The following is a 21,926-nucleotide window of genomic DNA, read 5'->3' on the forward strand; positions in this document are numbered from 1 at the left end:
TTGTGCTTCGTCCTTCATCGGCCGCCGACGGCTCTCCTCCTTTCCCTTGTCGTGCCAGCTCATGGCGCACACCTTCTTTTCCTTCTCTTTCTGAGCTAGCGCTGGGCCTTCACGTCACATAACAGGAGCTCCTGACTTTCTCATGGGGCCTGGACATCACAGAGCTCCACTGTAGGTAGAGGACGGAGAAGGGGCGGTGAGGGGGTTGGGGACGCCCCCGAGGGGCTGGCGGGGGGGGGGGGCAGAAACAGCCTCCGTGCGGCTGTGCGTGGGCCCTGACCCGAGCCGGGGGGACGCCTCGTGCAGGCCCCACAGCGGGTTTGCTCCCGATGACTTAAGGCAACACCTTAACACATGGCGCGCACATGGTCATAAGCTGAAGCCCCTTTTCGGAAGTTTGCCTTCCTCAAGCCTGTTGGTCTGTGTAGAACTGGGGAAAAGAATCTGTTTGGAATCACAGAATTCCTGGGAAAATGTCAACTCTCACACCCCACTGTCTCTGGGGCTGGCATGCGCCTTCTCACTTCTGAGCGAGGAGACAGTCTGCAGTGGCCCTATTTTGGGGAGCGGACTGCTTGTGCAGGCCCTATTGTTCCTGAGCGGCTGAGCCCATGGAGGGGAAGACCACTCCCAGGCAGCTACATGTGGGGGTGGGGGGCGGCGGTTGTTTCTGCTGATCAACAGGCCCAGAGGGGCCAGTTCCCAGCGCCCTGAGGGCAGCCCTGTTTCCTGTAGCAAGACCTGGAGCAGTGGGGCTGGTGAGGGACTGAAGGCAGGACGAGTTGCCCCCAGATTGGCAGGGGGGCTGTGTGCAGACCGCCCCGAGGCAGGTGGCCATGTGGAGGGCCCAGGGGCATGAGGACTGTCTAGGGACGACTTGGAGAAAGTGGGGTTTGAGCCCCAGACTCAGCAGAAGAGGTCTGAGAGGAGCACCCTGGGTTTCGGCCATCCTGGGGAGCATCCCGTGCTGCCTCAGGCCCGGGAGCACTAAACAAAGAGGCCGGGCTTCCTGTCCTGGCCTTGGCGGGTCTCGAGTGCCCTTGACCCCTGGAGGAACAGGGCGGACAAGGCCCACGGCCAGGTGGAGGCTCTTGAGTTCTCTCTTTTCTCTCAAGAGATCACTAGGCTGATCCCTGGTGACCTGAGCCAGCGTCCAGCTCTCTCTACCTGAATCCTTCCTCTGACCTTCCCCTTCCCCTCATGAACCAGAGAGTCTTTCCCAAGACATCCAGATGTGAATAGAACCAGCCTGTCTCTCCTCGGAGCCTTTTGGGCACGTGCGCAGTCAGCCAGGTACACAGACAACGCGTACGAATTACGCACTGAAGCAGTGTTAGAAACAGCTCTGCAGGGGCACAGAGGGGCCGACGGCTGACCTTGGGTGCAGGGAAGGGTGGGGCCCTGGACTTAGGGAAGAGCTTCCGGGGGGGGGGGGGGGTGTTGCCGTTTGGAGGAAGCCTTAGGGAACTAACAGGAGATCTCCTGGTGCCTGTGGCTGGGGGGCAGGTGCGGGCGCTCTAAACAGATGGCACGTCCAGGCATGTGGCCAAGTGAAAGGCCGCAGAGGGTCTGGGGACAATGAGTGGTCCAGGAGAGCTGAGCCACAGTCCTGTTTGAGGGAGGTCGGGGACAGGGCCCCTGCCCAGCCACCCATGCTTAGGCCTAGCACTCACCTGGACTCTGGGAGGCTGGGGTGCTCGGGGCCACGAGGTGGACAGCACCGCGTGCACATGGCGATTCCCTCTCTGCTTCAGTTCCTGCCTGGCGACTGGACAGTGACTGGGGACGCCACCCTGACCGCGAGCCCGAAGAGGCGACCGGTGTCTTCTTTAAGTGTCTTCCTTAAAATCTAATGCCCAGCTCAGGCCAACCTAAAACCCGGTTGGGTATATGCTGACCACACTCACCCCTGGTAGCAAATCCGAGCTATGGCTCCAAGAAAGCCACACTTAAAAAGCCAAGAAGAGAGGATGGGAAGGGCCTTCACGGTAGCCGCGCAGCTGGTGCTCAGAGGGGGAGGACTTTCTCTGAGCAATGATCATTGTCCTTGATGCCACTGTGCCGCGTCGGCGTACAGAGTCGACCCGTGGAGTCCTCCCCCACGCTGGCGAACTGGTCAGGGACAGGCTTGTTGACCACTCCAACGGAAAGCAAGGAAGCCCTTATCCTTCAGCAGAACCTGGGTCCTCCGTGTTTCATAATGTGCTTCTAGAGCTTTGCTTTTTAAAAAAAAAAATCATCTGCCTACGTCTCCTGCAAGTTCCCTCAGCCACTAAGGAGTACAGCCAGGAGTGGGACCTACCTCTCCTGGAGGCCTGTCCTGTGCTCTGGGCCAAGCAGCCAGTCTCCCCAGTCCTGGACCACCACATCCCAACTCTCTCTGCTTTCAGAACGGCCCCTGGAGATACAGAGCAGTGCTCAGGGACCGAGGGGCCGCCTGGGCCGCTGTGAGGACCTCGGCGCATGGGCAGTGCTCCGCACACCCAAGCCACGACCTTGGGTGGCACGGGGTGGGGCTTTGGCCCTTTCTGCTGCCTGAGAAGCAGACTCGGGTCCCCGCCCCCCACCCAATGTCCTCCCCCGCAGCTTGCCTGCTGTGCAGGCAGGACCACTGAGACGAAGGGGGGCTGTCCCCGACCCTTGCAGGCCAAGCGCCCCCTCTCTGTGCAGGAGCCCTGGCCACCTGTTGTTAATCTAGCCCTGGTAATCCATTCTGTACTGTGTCAGCAGTTCAAAAGGGCACTGTTAGTATTTTTTGCCGACTTCAATTAATGTGAGATTTCAGAGGCCCCTCTGATCACATTTCATCTGTCACAAGTCAGGAACAAAACAGACAGGTCCCAGTTGAGAGGAGGAAGGAGAAGGAGTTTATTGCAAACACTGACCGAACACACAGTGTGGGCTGTGCCCAGCGAAGGGTGCGCCGGAATGCCCAGCGCTTGCCACCCGAGCCTTTCGGCCCCAAGCCTAGGCCCTAGTCCCCTTCTCGTCAATATTCCTCCCCTCCCCCAAAAAGATGTAAGTGCAATAACTTACTTTAAAAGGCAAGAAATGATTCTTTTAATAGTTTGCTATAATGTCGTTACATGGTGCTATAAGGCAGTAAAACTTTATGGAACTGACCTCATTTTTTTTAAACATTTTTTTTCTGAATTTTTAATGTATCTTTAATATATATATTTTTAATATTCCACCCCAGGCCATTAAGCTAAAGGAAAAGTTGCGTTTATACAGGGTTAAAATATCTTACAATGAGAACAGTCAGTGTTGGCCGAGGTTCCCGTTCCTTGGAGCGCTCAGCTCTCTTTTCCACCACTGCACATCCAAACAGATCATCAGGCATTGAACACTGTCCCTCAAAATCAGTAGTATAAAGGCCTAGCTCTATGTGTGTGAGTGAAGGGGAGGAGGGGAGGGTGGGACTAGGTCATGCTCGCCTGGCCAGAAGACCTTTCCTCCCTGCGGCCGCCTCGGCGAGGGGGAGCGGGGTTGTGGTGACTTTGGAAGTAGGGCTCTCGTGGTCTTCTCATTTTTCTCTTGATGCTTATCCTGGGGGCCAGCCTGGCAACCGTCATGGCAACCGTCATCCCCCAGCTAGTCTTGTTTGCCTTTGGCCCTGACAGGGCCATCAAGCAGACCAGAGGCCCCAGAGTGTCCTACTTGACGGTGTCCCCTCAACCCGGCCCCGAGAGAGAACGGCTGCCTGAGCGAGACACACGGTAGCTTTCGTGGACAAGCTCCTCTTGGCTACCCCGCCGAAAACAGGGCGGGCGGGGGGCCCTGGAGCTGGGCCCCATGTGGCCATTGCCTCTGGGGACCCACCTCGGGACGGCTGTTCCCCCTCCCCCTGCAGAGTCTTCGAACCCCCCCTGCCACCTTGCTTGCCCGAGCTGGAGGCGCGGTAGCGAGAACCGAGAATCAAGTATAGTTGAAAGGATTCAAGAAAGGTTACGAAGTCCGTGTCCCGCCAGAGCCATCGAGGATGCGGGCACAAGCCTCGTCGTGTGCCCCCAGAGCCCGCTTCTCTCGCACCTTCCGGGAGCCAAGAGGGCCGCTGAGGGCGGTAGCAGCACCTTCGTGTCAAGCCCCGGCTGCCTGGGCCTGTTCCCAGGGGGGCCCAGACGCCCCCTCAGCATCGAGGAGGCTGCCTTGGGTTCGCATCTCTGGCTCTGTGAGACCTGAGGCCTGGAGCCAAAGGGAAGCCTCACCCCTGCAGCTTATGTGCTTCGCGGTGGCCCCCAGAGCCGGCTGGCGCTCCTCTGTGCCCGCCTGCCTGAGCCCTCATGCCTGAGGAAGCCAGCCAGCCAGCCCCTGAGGGTCCCCCCAAGCTCGCAGGGGCCGCCGCGGGGCCGCCTCCTGCCCTGGGAGGTCTGGGCCTCGCCGCCCACTGGGAAGGCAGCAGAGGGAAGGCTGAGGAGAGGGAGGACGGCCAGCAGGGAGCGGAGAGGCTGCGGGAGGCCGTGCACCCCCTGCGGGCTAAGGCCACGCGAGTGCCCTGCTCCCCGGGACAGTCATCCCCCCTTGGCCCTCCCCCATTGCGGCCAGGACCTTCTCCTCTCCGTTGGGAAGGGAGCACACTAAGTAGAGGGTCTTTATGTCCCTCCCAGCTCCAGGTCCTATGATTCTCGGAGCGTTGGGCCGGCCCTGGGGGCCTGGGGCAGGGAGCTACCTGTGGGGAGGTGAACAGGCACATTTTACATGGACATTTTAATCATAAATACTTGGCTGTGTCGGTGGGAAGGGCAGCCAGAACCACAGGGCTTCCCTCTATTAGAGGCTTTTTCTTCTTGAGCTTTTTGTTGAAATTTGTCTGACTTTGGTCTAGCCCAGCCAGAAAGCAGTCAGATAGAAGGCTTGAGCACCAGGGGTCCCTTCCAGAAGAATTTGCCTAGAGCCCCCTCCCCTCCTCCTCTGGGGATCTCTCAGTTCTCCATCCTTCTGTGTGGATCCCCTCCTGGGTGAGAACATGGTATGATGAGCGTTCCTCCCTTGTCCTTGCCAGCCACCGGAGCCCTTAAGGGAAAGACAGGGAATGATTCCCAGCCTTAAGTGTTTCTCCCTTTCCCTCCCTAGATTTGGGGAGCCTGAGTTATTTCAGTGAATCTCAGAACTGGAAAAGGCTCCCTAAGAGTCATTCCAATATCCTCAGCTATATGGATCATTTAAAACCAACATTTAACTTCATGTCCAAGATCGCTTCTAGAAGATCAGTATTAGAACTATGGTTCACAAAGAGGTTTGACTCTTAACAAGGGAGGCCAAAACCAGATCCTTCCTCAGGCCTGTTTCCATAGCAGATGAGAGCACAAGGCAGAGGTGGGGACCAGGATTCCTTTGAAGCCTCGAGCAGCTCGAGGGGAAAGGATCTCACCCTCCACCCAAGCCAAGAGAGGCTGTCCTGTGTACAGGGCCCCAAGCCCGCTGGACTTAACCTTCCACCCGGACAGGATCAAGGTAGAAGGTAGGAAAGGCGAGCACTTGTCCCCAGGGGCTGCTCACTGGAGGGGCATCTTGGGCTCTAAAGGGTGGCCCCAGAGGACAGGGACGGGTACCACAAGCTTAGGTGACAGCTGAATCTGGTACCAAAACTCGAGCTGCTCGTCTCCAGTCAGGCAGGTGTGGAGTTCCTCCCCAGAAGGAAGCACCTTTCCACAGGGAGGGACACGGCTTCTGGACGGCATCCTGCCCCCCACATCCGGGACAGAGCAAGTGACCCAGAGGAGAGGCGCCCACCAGCCCTTCTAGAGGCTGGTGAGAGGGAGGGGCTGAGATTTCGGATTCCCTAGGGACAAAGTCCAAGAGCAGGCCCTCTCTGCCCTCACCTGGTAGAACATGGGGTCCCCACCCACTGTGGGGGACTCTGGGCGGGTAGGGTGCCGCTCCAGGGATGGCTGACAGGGGACAGGCAGCCTGAGGCAGTGTGGGGACCGAGAGGCCGAGCGTGAGCACACATCCGTTAGCTAATTCCACACGCTGCTCTCGACCCCTTCTGCCAACATGACTCCAGGCCCTCCTCTGTGTTCCGAGGTGTGAGTCCTTCCACGCCAGGACACTGCGCAGCAGCCCTGGCAAGCGACCAGAATGGGTGGGGGAAGGGACAGGCGTCTCCAGGTCCTCCAGGAGGGGCCTAGCTGGCTAGAAAACAAAGCTGCCCAGACCTGCCCTCTGGAACAGTCGTCCTGCGGGTTTGTGGGGCGTCGGGTGGTCAGGAGAGCGGATGTGAGTGCCTGAGCCCCTGCCCCTTCCCGGACACCTCCCTGTAGCTCTTCCTCTCTCTAGAAGCTTTTCTCCTTCCAGCACCGTGGGTGCTGTGGGTGGTCTGGGTCCTCCCCTCGCAGTGTTCACCGAGATCCAGAGTCTGCCCCCTCGGGGACTGTCCACGCTCCCAGACGCCAGCACTGCTGGATGCCAGCAGGATTCTTCAGCTCCTCTCCTGTTCTGTCCAGCCCTCCAGGTGGGTCCAGCACAGGGGACGGCCAGGGTGGGTGGAGGTGAGGCGGGTGCCTTGGGCCCAGGGGGTCAGGGCTTTAAGAGGAGAAAGGGAGGCGGGCGCGTCAGGAGGACGACTCTGCGGGACCCTGAAGAGCAGGACTCCGGACTTCAGACAAACTCATTGGCCCGGTGACCAGGGGACCACATGGCTGAGGGAAGGACGGACGTGTTTGCTCGGTCTGGATGGGAACCTAGCCTTGACTCAACCTCAAATCGGGCAGGGCAGGGGAGCAGGGGTGGGAAGAAAGGGTCTTCAGCTTATAATGGACGCAAAGCTGCAAAACTTGGGCACCTGGCTTCCTCCACTGTCTCCGGCCAGGAGCAGGGGCTCGACCCTGGGGCCCAGGCAGGTGGGACCTGCTGCCCCCTCCCTCCCAGCGGTCCACAGGGCCTCACACTCGGGGTGGCTGAAAGTGCTGAGGGCCAGGCCCCTGGCCCAGGCCAGGTTCCTAAGAGGACAGTCGAATGGGAGGCTGAGGGCCCAGGAAGCGTGGGCGTGGCCAGTGCCCCAAGGCAGGGGAGGGTGTGGGGACAGGCCGAGAGGTGCCCTGTCATGTGGCCCAGGAGATGGCCGCACTGTGCTCCTTGGCCTTCATGCGCAGGGCTGCGATGCTCGAGGTCTTGCGGTCCGGCTCCCCGTTGAGCTCGTAGCCGTTGAGGCCCGGGCTGAGGCCCGCCGCTCCGAACAGGCCTCCCATGTGTGTCTGGCCCACGTGACTGCCAGCCCCGGAGACGCTCAGGAAGTCGGTGACACCGCTGGCCCCGGAGCCGGGGGGGTGGGTGTGAGGGGACATGCAGGCAGGTACCGGGTCACAGGGGACCACACAGGCTGGCACCGGTGAGGCAGCCCCATTGTTGCCAATCCAGGACGGGTTCTGAATCTGGGGAGAGGGAAGGGAGAGCTGTCACAGGCCGGCTGGCATTAGGGGCAGGCGTGGGCGTGGCGGGCACATGGCGGGGGAGGGGCGCTGCCGCGTACCCCCCGCCCCTCCCCACGACCTCGCCCTGCTCACAAGCCCATCGTTATGACGAAATCGTGCTTGGGTGTTCACTCTGGAGCCTCTCAAAACCCTGATGGCCATCCGGACCTGGAAGGGCTCAGGTTCTGTGCTTTGGCTCCTCTGCTCCCCGCAGACAGAAGTGGTTTTCGGGACTGAACGTCACACTTGGTCAAGGGTCCAGTCACAGGGCTGCCTTTAGGGCACGGCCAAGCCACTGAGGGCAGCTCCCGCCTCAGCCAGCTGACTTCCAAATTTGAGATGCAGTGGCCGGCTTCGTCTCTCCCTCCATGGCCCCTGGAGGTCAGCGACTATCCCCCTCTCCTGTGACTCCTCACCAGGCCTGGGGCATCCCAGAAACCTGAGAAACGGGAGCCGACCTGAACTCAGAGGGCTCTGGTTTTGGGAAGGTGGGCTCCGGGCTGGCAGGCTGTGGCATGGCGGGGGCAGAGCTGGGCGGTGGGGCCTCCTCTCCCCGGTGTCCAGACCAGTGACTGAGCTTCCAAGTGCTGTGTCCTCGAGGCTCCAGAACTTACTTAGGAAGGAAAGGGGCTGCCTCAGGACGTGGCGAGTGTCTGTGCGTGAACGGATAGAGCCAGGCCGGGTGCCCACAGGCCAGCGTGTGTGTGTGTGTGTGTGTGTGTGTGCACGCGTGCATGTGTGTGTGTGCACGTGTGAGAGGTGCTCAGGCAGCACGCGGGTGTGGACTGGAGGCAGATCTGGGTTGCAAGGGCTGGGGACAGGCTGAGTGGGACCAGAGGAGACAAGCCCTCTCACCCCTGTGCGTGGGTTACAGGGGGCCCTCAAGCGGCTTCTGCTGGCCTGCTCTCCTCCCTGCCCATGTTTGTAGTCTACTCAGGGAAGGTGCTCGAAAGCGGAATGAAGGGGGAGCTCGGCCCCCAAGTCTCATGGGGCGTTGTCATGGCAACAAGAACCACTGGCCCATCCATCGGCCAGACCACATTGCTCCTGGCTGGAGCCTTTCCCTTCCCCTCCGTCAGGAGGTGTGTGATATGTGGTGCTGCAGGTGGGAGGGCTGAGCCCGCCCTGTCTTGGTCCTCTTGCCCCGGCCCCTCACCCCTGCCTCCGCTCCAGCAGGGAGCTCAGGCAGTGGAAATCCAGACCCAGGAGTCAAACCAGGGGCCCGTTCTTCCAGGACAGAGAGCAGTAGAGATGAAAGTGTGCAGCAGGAGCTGAGGGCGAGAGACCCATGCGTGCGTGTGTGTGTGTGTGTGTGTGTGTGTGTCACCCACATTCCTCAGCCTCACCCCAGGCCTGACCCCTGACCCCTGCCACATGAATCCTGGCAGGGGGAGGGGCAGAGCTGTGGGGGGGGCGGGGAGGGGCGTCCAGAGGCTGGGTGGGGGGCAGCAGGGCTCCGGGACAGTGGGTCTTAAAGGAAAGAGGAAGGCCTGCGCCACCGCCACCAGCTCACTGCTGGGTGGGGCCGGGCTCGGAGCTCAAGGCAGAGGCCTTGCTGCCACCGTCACTAAGAGGCCTGAGGGAGGCAACAGTCCCCTCTGCCGGGCAGGCTGTGGGCTGTGACGAGTGCACCCGGCCGGATAGACATCTCTGCAGATGCCCAGGGCCGGCCACTGCTCCCACTCCTTCTCACCCCTGCACTGCCCTGGAGACTCCGCTGCCACTAGAGCGGAGACAGGCTGATAGCAGGGGACGGAGGGGAGGACGGGATGCGACACAGCCGCTGCGAGAGCGGAGGGCGCACAGCGCCCTTTATCCGGCTGCTTAATTCCCGAAGCACTTCTGTGTTGTCTAATTGCGGCCTTTCCACAACCTCACGAAAGAGCTGGGTGGGTACTTCGTGTCCAATTTTCAGAAGAAACTGAGGCTTAGAGCTTGTGGCTTGTCTGAAGTGAGAAACGTCTGGGGCCAGAGGACAGCCCCGCTCAGGGCTCAGACCTCCATGTTCACCAGGAGCGTCTCCCACTGCCCTGGAGGCCTTGGTCGGCACCTTGACTCGCTTCCGATGCCCGCAGCCAAAGGGGCAAATGCGGCAGAGGAGAAAGCCACCCTCTCCGTCCCGGCCTGCCCGTCCCTAAACGCCCAGCCAAGCCCGAGCCAGCACGTGAGGTAGGCAGGAACGGCCCAAGCCTCCCACATTCTGGGGTGAACAGGCCTGCGCCTGCGCCCGGCTTGATGAGTCTCCTCTGAGATGCCCACTCCCGGAGCCCGGGGCTGGCACTTACCTGGGCATAGTTCTCCGCCCGGGTGAGAAGGGGCAGCTCGTAGGCAGCGGAGAAGTGGGTTCGAACCTGCTGCATCTGTCCAAAACGCTCCCTCTTCCTCCACTTGGCCCTCCGGTTCTGGAACCAGACCTATGGGACAGAGCGATTGTTCTGGAGCTCAGGCAGTGCCCATCATTCCCTGGAGCCCCGCACCTGTCTCAGAGCCAGGTCTGAGCCATGCATCTGCAGGGAAGGATCTGCCTCAGCTTTCTGTCTCAAAGCTCACAATCTAGAATCATCTGTGCTCAGAGTCGGGAAGGCAAGCTTAGCTCCAACTACCCACAGTGTGATCTTGAGTCAGACTCTATCATTCCGAGCTGCAGGTGTCACACCCATGCATCATGTCACTGGTCCTCCTCAGGGTCATCTAACCAACCCCAGCCCAGCATGGCCTGACCTGCCTCAGGACACGGACCCCTGAGGGGAACCTGACCAAAGGTGTGACAGCTCCTCTAGAAAATCTTTCTCTAGATGCTCATACACACGTACACAGACTCACACACAGTCTGGCCATAATTTTCCACCAGCTCCGTGGTTCCTTGTGGCCTGTCCGGTGGCCCAGAACCCACATTCCTACCTAGCTAAAGCCTCTCTGCTGCCTTCATGTTGGAAAGTGTCCCCACTCAGGCCCCCTGTGCTGAAGGTCCTGTGGAGAACAGGGGTTCAGCTGGGCAGCAGAGGCCGTCAGGGATGGCTTCGTGGAGGAGAAGCCTGGGATTGCGTCCTAGTGTAGACACAGCAGGGCAGGCTCAGGAGACCCCAGGAGGCCATGCTGTCCAGCTAGCAGGTGGTGGGAGAGAGAAACCTGCGGACACAGAGGTCAGACTGTAGAGGGTCTTGATGCCCAGCCAAGCGGTTGGCTCTTGGTGTGGTCCCTAAAGGTGGCCACTGTGAGGTCTCATGCAGAGGGTGGCCTGACTCCGAGAAGGAGTGAAAACCTACCTGTCCCTGAGCGGGGGCTGGTGGGGTGTTGGCTGGGGTGGGGCCTTGGTGGGGAGGGTGGTCTCAGATGGGTGGGGGTGGGGCCGTTGGGCCCTTCGCAGCAACACTTCCGACAGGCTGAGAGCTTTCCCAGGCTTCACGGGCAAGAGCTGGGCTTGGGGCCTACTTGCCCTGCCCTGAGACTTGGGATCTGGGGCAGATAGGTGGGAAAGGGTGTGAGGAGGGGAGGGATCAGCTTCCAGACCCCAGATGGCTTCAGGTTGAGTCAAAGGCAGGCCTCGGAGATGCCCAGAGGGAGGTTTCTGTCAGCGGGACAGGATGTGTCCCTGCCAACAGCCTCAGGCACAAGTGGGCACACCCCAACGGCCCCCCACAGGCAGCCTGCTGGCAGTCTTGCTGAGGGCACAAAGGATGTCCTCAGAGGAGAGAGAAGGAGCAGGGCCGGAGGCAGGAGGGCTCCCTGACGGCAGCCCAGAGCCTGCTCAGCCCTTCCTGGCTTCTAGCGTAGCTGCGCCACCAAGCGCCCATTCCCGCGCAGGCATTGTCACTGGCCTCAGTTTCTGCATCTGGAAAATGGGGCCGATATCTGTACTAATGTCCTCACAGCGGTGGCGCCTCACAGAACAGCAGGTGAGAGCTGAGAAATGCTGTCAGAGAGTTCTGAAGAGTACTTGGCTCTTGCTTATTTATAGCTCCTGACCTTTCTTGCTGTCTTTTGCTAAAAGGAAAAGAAGCTGGGGTGTGCATGACTCATGTGAGTGTGGGGAGGGTGAGGGCGGGGAGTGAGTGTGGGGTTGCACCTCAGGTTTCCCTCTCTGGTTCCAAGGATGCATGTGTGTGTGCACAAGTGTCTCACACAAAGACACACACACACACACACACACGGGCTGGTATTGCTTTGAGGGCCATCCTGCCTCCCTGTCTTGAGGCTAGTGTAGGAGACGCATCAGCCCCTGCTCCAGAGCCTCCTGGGCCCCTTTGCCTCCAGGGGCTCCTGGGGTCCAGGCCCAGGCCTCCCGCTGAGAGCCAAGGGCAGATCGGGTCTCCTCTCTGCGCCGCTGAAATGGGATCCCCCTTTATCAGTGGCTTGGAATGGGGGGCAGGGGCCAGGATGAGAGAATGAATCAGAGGAGCTTGTTTTCATTTCATGTTTAATTTCCTGCAGGCTTAGCTCTGTCTTTCCGCTCCTTCCTCAGCCACCCAGGGTTTGCTGGGGGGGACGCCAAGGGGAGGGGAGAAGCCTACTGGAGGCATCAAGATATATGGCTCCATTCTTTCTTGGGGGCTGGGGGGAAAAGGTGAGGAAAAGTGTCCGTGGCCGCCACTGGGGTGGGGGGTGTTGCCGGGAGTGGCAGGTGGAAGGGTGTCAGTGGAGGTATCTGGAGGCTCTGGACAGGCTGGCGGGGGCGGGTGGGCACTGCACGGGGAGGGTGGCAGCCGGTCCCAGAAGTGGGAGGAGGAGCAGAGTGGGGAGAGATGGAATGTGGGGGCTGGAGCTGAGCATGGGGGAGTGGCAGTGGGGGGGTGCTGGGTTATCTGGGAAGACAGCTGAGGAGCCAGGAAGCACCGGCAGAGATGGTGCTGTCTTTGGGATGGGAGTGGAGGAGGGCCAGGCCCAGGGATGTACGGGAGGGTTAAAGACCCAGAGACTTCAGGAGGTGGGAGGCAAGGCTGAGGGGCCGCTGTAACACCCAAGCACCCCCCCCCTTGCCTACAGCCCTGGACCCTGTTCTTGTACAGGGCTGGGACTCTTCTGCTGAGCAAGCCCCGGGGCTCTACAGCCTCAAGTCTCAAAGCCCCCAGGTTGGGTGGCGGCCGGGCATCCTCAGGACCCCTCTGAGCTCACGGTGGAAGGCCTGGAGATGAGGCGCGGCCATCCTTCCAGCTCTGGCTCCTGGAGTCTGGCGCTCTGAGAGCTCTTCACAGATGCTCTGTGCCTCAGGGCTCTGCAGCCCCAGCCTGTCTCCACAGGACAGCCCCAGGGCAGAGAGGGGACCACGAGGTCCAGCCTTCCAGTCTGCATGTCGCGCCCCAGGACCACCCCGCTCCCGGCCCACCCTGGCCTGGGCCTGCTCAGCACAGGCTTCTCCCCAAGGAACCAACCGTCTTGGCGGGGGCCTCAGTAACCGCAGCCCATCTGGGGCCAGGGCGGGGTGGCCCAGGGCGGGGAGGCCTCTGTCTTATTGTCTTCAGACACCAGCTGCGGAGATCGGAATCCCAGACAGCAGAGAGAGAGGCCCCTGCAGCCCCTGGAGCAGGGCCAAACCCCGAGCTTCTTCCCAGGAAAGGTCCATCTTGGAGCCGCCCACCCCCTCCCTGTCCCCAGTGCCACTCTACGCCAGGCACCTGGCTTCCCACCAGCTGAGTAAGGGCCCTGAACAGACCCAGCAGCGGCAGGCGGGGGGTTCTACCGCCACTCCCCCCCAAACCTCAGGGCACTGCCAGGCTCGAGCCAGAGGTCTGACGCACATGGAAGTCCCACCCACCCTGCTGCCTTTATACAAAGAGAAGTCTCAGAACAATATGGCCCATGTTCTGGCAGAGCCAACTGAAGTAAAAGAAACATGGGCTGGAACTCAGGAGTCCTGGATTCTAGTCTCAGCCGTGCCACTGAGTCACTGTTCCAGAGTCACCTGACCACAGGTGATCATGTCCCACCTGTGGGCCTCTTCCTACTTATTATCAAACAAGAAGACCAGATCGATGATCCTTTCCAGCACTAACATTCTATATTCCTATGCTCCTCCCCTTAGATGAGAAGATTTGCAACACATCAGCATTTCCCTTTCTGCCTTGGCTGCCAAGAAGCTCAGGGTTGAAATTTGTGCTCAGTGGCAGCCGTGATTCTTAGCCTCGATGTCGGACCTAATTACCTGCCTATTTCATGACACTCTTCTTGTTTTTAGGTGACATTAATAAATCTGTTTTGAAAGTAGGCATAAAAGGGTGTGTAAGCACACGCAGAGGGAACACTCGGCTTTGGCCATGTGATGGCACCTGAAAAATGTTCTCTACGGCCCAGTGTCATTTCCATGTTTGTCCTAGAAGAGCTGTCCTTCTTTTGTTACTAAGTAAATTCAACTCTCGGGCGCTCCATCCACTTGTAAGGAACACGTGCGCGCGCGCACGCACAAACACAAACACACTCACACACAGTGCAAAGAGTGGACCAATCAAACCCATACCAGCACAGTGCCCACAGGAACATCCCATAACTGGCCTCCCCCTTCTCCACCGGCTCCTTCAGTTCCTCCCAACCCACGGGCTAGGCCGAGGCCAGGTTCTGGAGTTCCTGTCCAGACTCCAAGGCCCGTAAGGTCTGATGGCAGTCTATCCTGATGCAAATAAGAGAGTTGGTGTGTGACACTTCTGGAATGACAGGACAGCCTCAGATGCCCTGACTTCCTTCCCCAACCATTCGCCAGACGCTGGATAGGAACAAGACGGGCAGCCAGACCCCGGGAACTTGTGGCCAAACAACCCGACTCTTCAGTCTGGGTATCCGCAGTTTCTGGATGGCTGCATGGTTATGGTGACGGCTGGTCCTTTCTCACATGATCCATTCTGAATGAAATCATTTCTGCACAATGTCACAGATGCTCAGCCTTGTTACGCAGAGCATGGCTGGGACTGAGGAACCTTTTACCGATGTCCTGGGAATGCTCTGCTGAAGGTTCCTTAGTGAACTGAGGCAGCAGGGGGCGCCCTTGGGGCCTGCAGATAACCGAAGGCTCTGTCTTGCCCTGAGCCCACTTCTGCACTGAGCCGAGCCCAGCTGAGCTGCTGCTTTAAAACAAAACAAAAAATTATGGGGCGCCTGGGTGTCTCAGTGGGTTAAAGCCTCTGCCTTCAGTTCAGGTCATGATCCCAGGGTCCTGGAATCGAGCCCCTCAAGCCCTGCGTCGGGCTCTCTGCTCCGCAGGGAGCCTGCCTCCTCCCTTCTCTCTCTCTGCCTGTCTGTCTGCCTACTTGTGATTTCTCTCTCCCTGTCAAATAAATAAAATCTTGAAAAAAAAAACGCTATTAAAAAAAACAAAAAACATAAAAAAACACAGATAAATAAACAAATAACAAAAAAACAAGAACTGCTCTATGCTATCAAGCCATTGACTTCCTCAGCCCATTGGAGGGGGAAAAAACCGCTATGTGACAACACTGCATTTGCTATTTCTAACATGCTCTGGGTAGGAAAGTAGACTGCGCGTGACATTTATTTGTGTGAAGCTGAAGCCTGAGCTTTAGTGCATGGATTTTGTCTCCTGTGCTTTGGGTACTCCGAGGTCTTTGCTTCCTCTCTGCTTCTTTTCCTGCTGTAACTTCATGTGAGGAGGGAGGACAAAACTCTCTGGACAAAGGAGGTCCACCAGTCTACAAATACTTATTTTTTGCCCTCGCTGCTCTAAGTTCAGCCTTCTCTAATTGGTAGGAATACAGCGATGAACAATCAGACAGTACCTGTTCTCCAGGAACTCACATTATAGTGACAGGAGACAAACGTAAAGTAATTTAAGTCAGTCATAAATTCTATAAAGAAGAACAAAAAAATGTGGTTGAAGGTGACCTGATTTGGTTGTCTTATGTTATGTTGATTTGGGTTGAGTTGGGTTGTTGGTCTGGGTTGTGTTGGGTCGGGTTCTGTTGGGTTGTGCTGAACCATGTCAGGTAGAGTTGACTGTGGTATTTGGGTTGTGTTGGGTTGTGTTGAGTTGACTGTGTTGATTTGGGTTGAGTTGGGTTGTTTTGAATGTGTTGGTCTGGGTTGTGTTGGGTTGGGTTCTGTTGGGTTGTTGGTCTGGGTTGTGTTGGGTTGGGTTGAGTTGGGTTGTTGGTCTGGGTTGTGTTGGGTTGGGTTGTGTTGGGTTGCGCTGAACCATGTCAGGTAGAGTTGACGGTGGTATTTGGGTTGTGTTGGGTTGTGTTGAGTTGACTGTGTTGATTTGGGTTATGTTGGGTTGTGTTGGGTCTTGTTGCATTGTGTTAAGCTGTGCTGTTTGGGTTGTGTTGGGCTGTGTTGGTCTGGGTTGTATTGCATTGGGTTGGGGTCTACTGGGTTGTGTTGAGCATGTTGGGTTGGGTTGACTGTGTTATTTGGCTTCTGTTGCGTTGTGTTGGATTGGCTGTGTTCGTTTGAGTTATGTTGCGTTGGGTTGGGTTGGGTGTTTTGGTGGCTGGACGGTGTTAGGAGGCTACTGCGTTAGCTACTGTGGTCAGGAAGACTTCACAAAGGAGGTAGATTGATTTGGGAGTCAAAAGATGGAGGAGGAGGCAGCCGTCCTGGGCAGAGAGAAAAGCCTGGTTGCTCTCTGTTTCTGCTTGTTGGATGGCTATGGATGTTTTAGGTTACCCTCTTTTCTTCCTAAGAGATAGGCCTTCAAAGGCAGAGCCCAGTCATCTTCTCCTTTGTGAAATGGCCTGGACCACACAGAGCCCAGAAATACAGCTAACAGTCTTCTGTACCTGCTCCTGCCAGAGCAAGAAGCCTGATATTCAGGTGGAAAACAGCAGCCTTGCCCTGTGTGGAGCAGGGGTGTAAGGGGCAGGCTGTCCTTGGATTGGGGTAAAGAAAGCCCTGGTGTGGTTGAGGGACAGTCGCGTGGTCCCAGCTTTGGCCACCAGCCAGGGTACAAGCCCTGCTTTCCCAATCTCTCCCCAGAAGCCCTCACTGACCTGCACGCGGGCCTCGGTGAGGTCTGTCCTCATGGCCAGCTGCTCCCGGGCATACACGTCGGGGTAGTGGGTCTTCTGGAAGACCTTCTCCAGCTCCTCCAGCTGGTAGCTAGTGAAGGTCGTTCGGTTCCTCCGCTTCTTGCCCTTGTTGCTCTCAGAATCGGCCTTCTCCAGCGGGCTGGGGAGGTCGGTACTGGCCCGGTCCTGGGGCCCCTTCACTCCAGCCTCCTTCACACTGAGGTAGCTGCTGTCCATCCCCACGGTGTCAGAGTCGGGCGGCAACTCTGGCTCACCCAGGGAGCTCTCTTTGGCTGAAGGGGAAGACACAAGGTCAGAAACCAATGACTGAACCAAGTAAGAGAGGAGGGAGGGACAGGGAGAGCCCTCCCCTGCCATTCCCCTGTCGGCATCACACTGGATGCGAGGGTAGGAGTTCCTGGTTCTAATCCTGAATTGCCATTAACATGCTATGTGACCTCGGGCAAGTCTGTTTCCCTCTCTGAGCCACTTTGCCATCATCTCAGAATGGACCTTTTTTAGCATCAACATTATATGACTCAGGAACAGCCAATCTGATCTCCTGGACCTTTAATCCCTGCTCCCACCGACTTTGGGCTCCTCCGTCTAAAAGGACCCCCTTTGCTAGATCTTCTGCTTTGGGCCTGGGGAATGCTGACCCAGTGCCTCAGACCGCCAGGGGAAGGGAGAACTAATTCAGCAGCCATGTCTGGCCCAACAGGGCAGGGCAGGGGCAGGGAGGAGGCCGGTGTCGAGACAGACAGGAATACCCTTCCTATCCAGGCCTGGTCCTGTCTGGGCTCAATAGAAGTTGCGGAGAAGAATCCCCAGCCCGAAGAATCCAGCATGAGGGGTCGCACCCTTGTCCTTCACTGGTTTCACCTACTGTCCACACAGGGTTCTGCCAGCTTGAAGCTAGTGACGCATTTACTAGGGAAGCTGGGCAGGCACCTGCATCCCCAGGATGCTGACGTGTGTGCCCCACTAGTGTCACACTAAGCTCAGACCTGGGCCTCCAGCCACCCCATCTGCCAGGATGGAGCTCTACTGGGTGATTCGTAGATGCCCAGAGCTGGGCAGGACCAGTAGCTCTATGGAGGTCAGGGAAGAGGTGGTGGAGGCCAGCTGGTGGGGAGTGGAGAAGGGAGTAACTTGTCCACGTCCAAATGGCCCAGTTAGCACCCTGGGCAGACACGCTTGCCTCAGAGTGAAAATTAGAGTGTGGACTCCGGAGCCTATGGAGGGTATGACTCCCACATGGACCTCGCTCCAGCTGTGAACTTGGGACAGTTCATTTAACCTCTTTGTGCCTCAGTTTCCCCCTCTGTAAAACAGGGATGAAGATACTTGTAGGCTCTTCCTCCTGGGGCACTCTGGGGTTAAGGAGGCCAATAGGCAAAGCCCTTTGCACAGCGCCGGCTACGTGGGTTTCTGTCCCTATCGGTGTATCCCCAGTTCCAGTACGGACTTCCGATCTGCAGAGGACTCTGGCCCCAGAGAAGTCTTCCCAGCAGGGGGGCCCTGCCCAGAGCATCTGGGTGCACGAACAGGGTGCACGAACAGTGGGTGCTGGCCTGGTGTCCGGAGGCCGGTGGGAGCCCTTCTCTGCTGCACCGCCCATCCTGGCCCGTGTGGTGAGGATCCCACGCCAGCTCTGATTACAGTAAGGCCTCCAGGGAGGACTGGAGAAGGCCTGCACATGCACAAGCTCTGACGGTCGCACGCACGCGTGTTTGGTGTGAGCGCCTCTTCTGGGAGCAGGTCCACGTGGTGGGCATGGAGTGTCAGGACGATGCCGCTGGCTCAGGTCTCCTGACTCCGTCCGCAGCCTGGGGGCTGAGGCTGTAGGCTGGCTCTCCTCCCAGCTTCCCCTGTGCCCTTCCCCTAATGCTGAGAAGGGGTGAGGGACAGCTGCCTGTCATCCCCATCCCTCTCTCCGAGGCCCCGATGAAGGGGGTGGAGGTGAGTGCTTGGAGCCGACCCGCCCGCGGCATCAGGAGGCCATGCGAGGGGGCCCTTTGCGGTGCTGATGCCACAGGGAGGACGGCAGCCCCCAGGCATCACGCAGGACACCCACGTGAGCCCGGGCACACGCAGACCGCCACGGCTGCGGTGACAACATTATGCAAACTGCAGCTGGCAGCCGGGCCAAGAGCTTTCAGCGAAGATATTTATCTTGCTGGCAGACAAACAAGTTTTATGTTTTGGGTTTTTTTTTTTAAGAGAAGAAATCCCACCCAGCCTCACCAAAAATAAACATCTCTGTTATGCAATTTCCTGGAGGCCAGACTTGGGGACAATCCCTGCCCCTCCTGCCCCCACACCGATCTCCAGGCCTCATCCCATGACCCCACGGACCTTTCGAGTGTCCTCTGGCATCCGGCCTGGGGTTAGGACCACCCTGCACAGCAACAGGGGATGGGCTGCATGGGGAGCTCCGTGCTAGAGAGACTGAGGGTTGTAGGGTCCAGCCCAAGCTCTGAGTTTTAACTGGGGGTAAACTCACACCAGAGACAGCAGGCAATGTGTGCCTCTAGCCCCCCGTCCTCTCCTCCTACCCTGTGGGCTTGGGGCCTCTTCCCAGGGAGAGAGGGGTAGGGGCAGAGGAAGGCAGGGGCCTCACATAATCAAGGAGTCCTGCTTTGCTCCTCCTGGGTGTGCGAGGACCAGCCTCTGAGGATGACGAGGGAAACCCCTCAGTGTTGACCCCGTTCTAGGCTTAGCCGGTTGGGGGGCAGCAGAATGTCCAGTCTTCTAGGGTGAGAAGTAAGAATCCAGGTTCTCAACCCTCCAGCCACCGACTGAGACCGAGCAAGTCGGGGAGTATTGGAGAGACAGCACGGGGTGTGCAAAGACCACCAGACCGAGCTAGGAGGTCTGCTCTGGGGCCCAGCTCTACCATGGTCTGCCTGTGACCTCAGATGACTCTTCTCACATCCCAGAGTCTCATCAGCAGCTGGAGCTGCCGTGCCCCATCTGGAGTGGGGGGAGCAGGCAGGGGTGTGCCACAGCCTCGGCCTAGCGGAGTGTCCCTCCTGCCTTTGTCACCCTGGGGGCCTTTCCTTAGGGTCTGGAGTGGCAAGAACAGAGGAGCAGAATGGGGGCCAGTCTGGGTTCAGGCAAATGTTGGCCAACAGGAAAGCCTTAGAGGTGGAAGGAATTCTGGCAAACTGATGCTTCCAGGTCCTCAAGGAAGAGGGAAGAGAGCCTTCCCATCTCAGTCTGCACTGTTGATCATTTTGCTTTAAATCGGGAGGCTGGGTCTCTAATTTAGATGACAAAGAACAATGTCCCAAAGTCCCATGGCTCACCCCCAAGAATCCCAGACTTGGGGCGGGCGGGGGAGGTCTATGTCAAACTCCTTCCACCCTGCAGCTTCTCCAGCAAGTGGGGCCACACGGGCTGTGGGGACAGAGAGCTCACTGCCATCAGGACACCCGGGCCATTCATCCTCAGCTCCGGCCTACATCTGTCTCCTAGAGGTTTGGCTCACTGGTCTTGGCTCCAGCTCTCCCGGGTCTTCCCCAAGATGGGCGCCACACCTCCCAGAGCCTTCTGTCCTCCTGTCTAAACAGCCGGGGTTCCCACTGCTGGCCCCAAGTTTAACAAGACTGACATGGGGGGCTGCCAGGGACAGGCTGCATGATGGTGCTGGGGCCTGGGCAAAAACCAGCAGTTTGCTCTCCAACCGAACAATCCTGAGGAGCTGGGTGGAGAATCAGGTGGTGGCCCAGGGCCAGGAGTGCTGGGTCAGGATCCCGCTCGCCCTGCAGTGCCCTCCTCAACAAGTCAGCCGTTGGAACCAGAGGAGCCCACCACTTGGGCTGAAATACTCTTCACCAAAGGTTCCCACTGACATCCTTGGCCTCCCTCACCTGCACCTCTGGTCACCTGCCTGGAATGGCCTCCTTTCCAGCTGACCTGCAAGATCCCATCAAGCATCAGCTCCTCCAGGAAGTCCTCCCAGACTGCGACAACCGACCCCTTTGGCCTCTGCTCGGCCTCTCCCATCACTGCCCGTGTTTCTGAACAGTATGTAATCAAGCCCCAAGTGTCCATTCCTTCCTCTAGCACATCAGTTCCTGGACAGTTGGAACCTCATGTCACGGACCCTGGGCTTCGCCCAGGATGGGGCAGATGGCAGATGTGCTGTGAGAAGTTGCTGGAGAGTAAGTGGACAATTTCTAACGAGCAAACACCGCCGAGTCTGTGCAGCTACCTTTGTGTGCCTACCGTGCGCCGGCCGTGGCAAGCCACCGGCAGAAGGTGCTTGTTGAACCCACGAGTGGACCAGTTCATCCTGCTACACGAGGAGGAGACAGGTGGGTAGGACACAGGAGAAAGGGGCTTGCATTTGCGAGTGCCTCCGTGAGCAGCTGGCATCAGGAGCCACAAGAGGAGACGAGACAATGGACCAACACGGCCTGCGGAGCATGTGCCCATGTGCGGCCGGCGGGAAACACGGAGCATCAGGGCAGCAGATGCAGAAGGAAAGGGATGGGATTTAAGGAAGGGGCTCTAGAACGTAAACGTCCAGGGAACCCAGTCCGAGATCTGCTGGGGGCCAGCTCCGTACCCGCCATGATGCCATGGTGGGGAGAAGGCCACTGGGAGACCCTCTGTCGCCCTGCTTCTGGGCCAGCCCTCTTCAGGGACGAGGGCACTGTGCTGCACGAGGCTGAGCAAGAGCAGAGCCCCCTGGGCCAGACCACCCGCCTGCAGCTCTGGCTGCCCCCCCCACTTCCAATGGGACTCTGGACTGGCGCCATGTGGATGCCCCGCCCACAGTGTGGAGGGGGCTCTGTCCCTGTCTCAGGGGCCCAGGGCAAGGTCATCCTGATCTGCTGCTTCCCAGTGGAATGTCTTGAGGTGGCTATAAACCGCAGACGACCCAGAGGAATCAAGCAATGTGTGTACGTAAAACACCCAGGGTGACCAGTGGCTGCCCCTCCAAAGGTCTGCCTGCGACGGCGGCCATGATGGTCGGCTCGCCCTTCAGACGACCCTAGGTCAATGTCTCCACCAACCACTTCTGATGAAGTAGCAGCATTTAGCTTGAAGATATATTGCGCATCAGGGGCCACAGAAGGGCCTCTAACCTCTGCCTGAACTCCGAGAAATACAAGAGATGGAAAACCTGTCTTTTTTCCATTCCCCTTTTTTTTGCTGTCCTGCTTCAACCCAATGACGTCACTCTAACCTAGTCTAAACTTTTTTTTTTTTTTTTTTGATACGCAAGCCCTGGAGAGATTTCCGAGGGTGACTGTGATTTCTTTTTCATGGCTGTGATTTCAAGAGGATGCACTTCTGAAGCGAGGAGGGTGCGGGAGGGCTCTGTGGGCTCATTCTTCCCCTGTGCACAGACGTGCGCCTGCGGGCACAGGGCACAAGCCTGCAGCTGTGAATGGGTGTGCGGAACATGTGTGTGGTTGCCTGCGGACAGTCTGAGTGCAGGCCCACGAGCAGGGTGTGTGTGGCTGAGTCTGGAGATTTGTGCAAGCGAGGGTGACTTTACAGATACACATAGGTGAGTATGGATGCGGGAGGTGTGTGTGTGTGTGTG

At 58.4% G+C, this 21,926-nt stretch overlaps 1 protein-coding gene across 1 annotated transcript in view; it reads right to left on the minus strand.

Annotated features, from left to right (window-relative positions):
- Nucleotides 1-6,888: 6,888 nt before the first annotated feature.
- ALX4 (ALX homeobox 4) overlaps nucleotides 6,889-21,926 on the minus strand; it is a 39,871-nt gene continuing 24,833 nt past the window's right edge. The window contains exons 2-4 of the mRNA XM_044260946.1: nucleotides 16,346-16,656; nucleotides 9,698-9,826; nucleotides 6,889-7,373 (exon numbers count right to left, since the gene is read on the minus strand). Coding sequence (XP_044116881.1) covers nucleotides 7,044-7,373; nucleotides 9,698-9,826; nucleotides 16,346-16,656 — 770 coding nt within the window. The 3' untranslated portion in view covers nucleotides 6,889-7,043. The remainder of the gene's footprint in view (nucleotides 7,374-9,697; nucleotides 9,827-16,345; nucleotides 16,657-21,926) is intronic.

This window comes from Neovison vison, chromosome 7 (assembly GCF_020171115.1).
Source record: "Neovison vison isolate M4711 chromosome 7, ASM_NN_V1, whole genome shotgun sequence".
NCBI classification, from domain to species: domain Eukaryota; kingdom Metazoa; phylum Chordata; class Mammalia; order Carnivora; family Mustelidae; genus Neogale; species Neogale vison.